Source organism: Octopus bimaculoides, chromosome 5 (assembly GCF_001194135.2).
Source record: "Octopus bimaculoides isolate UCB-OBI-ISO-001 chromosome 5, ASM119413v2, whole genome shotgun sequence".
NCBI lineage: Eukaryota > Metazoa > Mollusca > Cephalopoda > Octopoda > Octopodidae > Octopus > Octopus bimaculoides.
The window spans coordinates 109074221-109076922 of NC_068985.1; the positions used below are offsets into that span (position 1 = coordinate 109074221).

Sequence of the window (2702 nt, forward strand, 5' to 3'; positions counted from 1 at the left end):
ATATATATATATATATATAATAACATAAATAATATATAAAGATATGCATATATCCATCCATATATGTACATACCTATATGTATACATAAATGCATGTATGGGTACAGGACATCACACACATATATATATGTGTGTGTATATATATACATGTGTGTGTGTGTGTGTGTGTGTGTGTGTGTGTGTATGTATGTGTGTGTGTGTGACAAGAAATCTATATAGAGATAGATTTGCAAATCTCATCAGGTTACAGAGACCTGTGCACCCTAAGGTGGAATTTAGAATAGCAACAATCAAACTCACTCACCGCTAAGAAAAATTTCTAGAATAACATTAGCTACACTTTCTCCCAATTAGCACAAAGCGGTTACACACACACACACACAAACACACTCGCAAGTGCACATGCACACACACACACACACATATATATATATAAAAGCAGAAAATTAAGGGATCAATATAAAATCAGAAGCGAAAAGGAAATACACTATATAGCGGAAAAAAGTGTGCGTGTGTGTGTGTGTGTGTGTGTGTGTGTGTATGTGTGTGTGTGTGTGTGTGTGTATGTGTGTGTGTGTATTTGTGTGTATCTGTGTACATTTTCCCTTTCCGATAAGGTAAGATCAGCAAAATATTACTCCAGGCTGTTAGAGGTGAAAAGCATGTGTTCATAGCCTTAGGACTACTTGGAGACACTAGGTGTGTTATAAAAACGTGCCTAGACCATATCTCTACTAGCGCTGATGTGGCTCTCTGGTAAGAAGTTTGCTTCCCAATCACATAGTTCAGGATTCAATCGTGTCATTACTATAGCCTCGGAGTAACTATAGGCTGGTGAGCGGATTTGGTGGACAGAAACAGAAAGAAGCACATCGTATATACATATATGTCATAATTTAGAACAAACAGTAAAAGGTTATCATTATAGTAGTCGGAGTTTCAAATGTCGAAGCTGCGATACATTCTCGTCGGTTATTAATGTCAATAGACGCTATGTAACGTAGTTCTTCGTTCCGACATTCGAAGTTCCGAGTACTACAATAACAACCTTTCACTATTTGTTCTAAACTATAACATATATATAATCCTCTGATTATATAATATCGAAGTCTCATTCTTTTGTTGTCACTTTATTATTATTATTATTATTATTATTATTATTATTATTATTATTATTATTATTATTATTATTATTATTGTTCAGTAGTTTTATTTTTATAACGTGCTTTCACTTCACTACCGAGCGCAGCTCTGTGCGCCTTGGGTATGTGCTGTGGTTTGCTGTGGTGCTCTTATGTTTACTGTATTTAAAGTGCTTTGCGTAGAATGTGTGCAGTACCCAGTAGTGCAATTTTCTGTATGTTATATATATTTGTAAGTCCTGGTATTTTTGTTATGTATTTGTCTGAATATTTTTATATTATACCTAAGGCACCTACTATGGTAGGAATTGTTTCTGTTTTTAGATTCCACATTCGAGTTATCTCTATTTCCAGGTCTTTGTATTTTGAAAGTTTTTCCATTTATTATTATTATTATTATTATTATTATTATTATTATTATTATTATTATTATTATTATTATTATTATTATATACATATATATATGTGTGTGTGTGTGTATGTGAGTATGTGTGCGCACGTGTGTGTGTGAGTGTGTGTTTGTGTGAGTGTGTGAGTGCGTGTGTGTGTGTGAGTGTGTGCGTCATTCTTTGTTCGCCACCACCGACTGACAACTGGTGTGTTAGTTTGTTTACGTTCCCGTAGTTAGCGGTTCAGCTAAAGTGAGGATGATTCGTTCGACCAAATGTTCTTCAAGGCATTGTTCCAGCAAGGCCGCTATCTAATGACTGAAACAGTTAAAAGATGAAATGTATGAATCTATTAGTAGCTCATAAATTTAAATTATTTAGATTAAACGATATATATATTTTGTGTTTCTGTTATTAGGGAGTGACCATGCTGGGACACCGCCTTGAAGAAACTTTGTCGAATGAATCGATATTACTACTTTTTCATTTTAACGCTTGCTACTTTGTCAGTAATCATCAAGCCTTCGTTATGGAACGCTGCTAATCCTGTCCATCTCCGATAAGAAAAGACGAGGCATACATATCACGGGAAATAATTTTAACTGTTGTCTCCCTTTCATTATCCTTGCAAATTTTGTTAGAATTTGCATTCGTTATTCATTGATTAATTTCTTGATGATTTCATGTGAGAAGGCTCGTGCACGTTCTGGTACAAATTTATAAATAAAATACACACGTATGTGCACATGCTCATCTATTCAAAATATGTTCGCACACACACACTGGCGCATTGAGGTGCATTAAGCATATTGTTCAGGCTTTAGTATGTGCACCTAATTCTGGAGTCTCACATATTTCGACGCCAAACTAGACCCACGGGTATGTGTGTGTGTGTGGGCGTGTGTGTATACTATAGGAATTAATTGTAATGCACAACATGAACGCTCACATATGACCGTTGATAACAAATATAAAACTATATGATATTTATGAATGTTGATTTCCTACAATGCTACAGGAATATAAACTCTACAGCTTAAGTGGTATGCGGTGCAGAAACAAATTTTGTAGTCTACTATTCAATCTTATCCTCTATATTTGTGTTATGTTATCCTTATGCTTACACACACACACACACACACACACACACACACACACACACATACATATA

At 34.9% G+C, this 2702-nt stretch overlaps 1 protein-coding gene across 1 annotated transcript in view; it reads right to left on the reverse strand.

The window, feature by feature from the left end:
• Positions 1–896: 896 nt before the first annotated feature.
• The window catches only part of LOC106869768 (S-crystallin 4), a 15268-nt gene continuing 13462 nt past the window's right edge, over positions 897–2702 (reverse strand). Inside the window, exon 6 of the mRNA XM_014915633.2 lies at positions 897–1035. Within this exon, the coding sequence (XP_014771119.1) occupies positions 897–1035 (139 nt within the window). The remainder of the gene's footprint in view (positions 1036–2702) is intronic.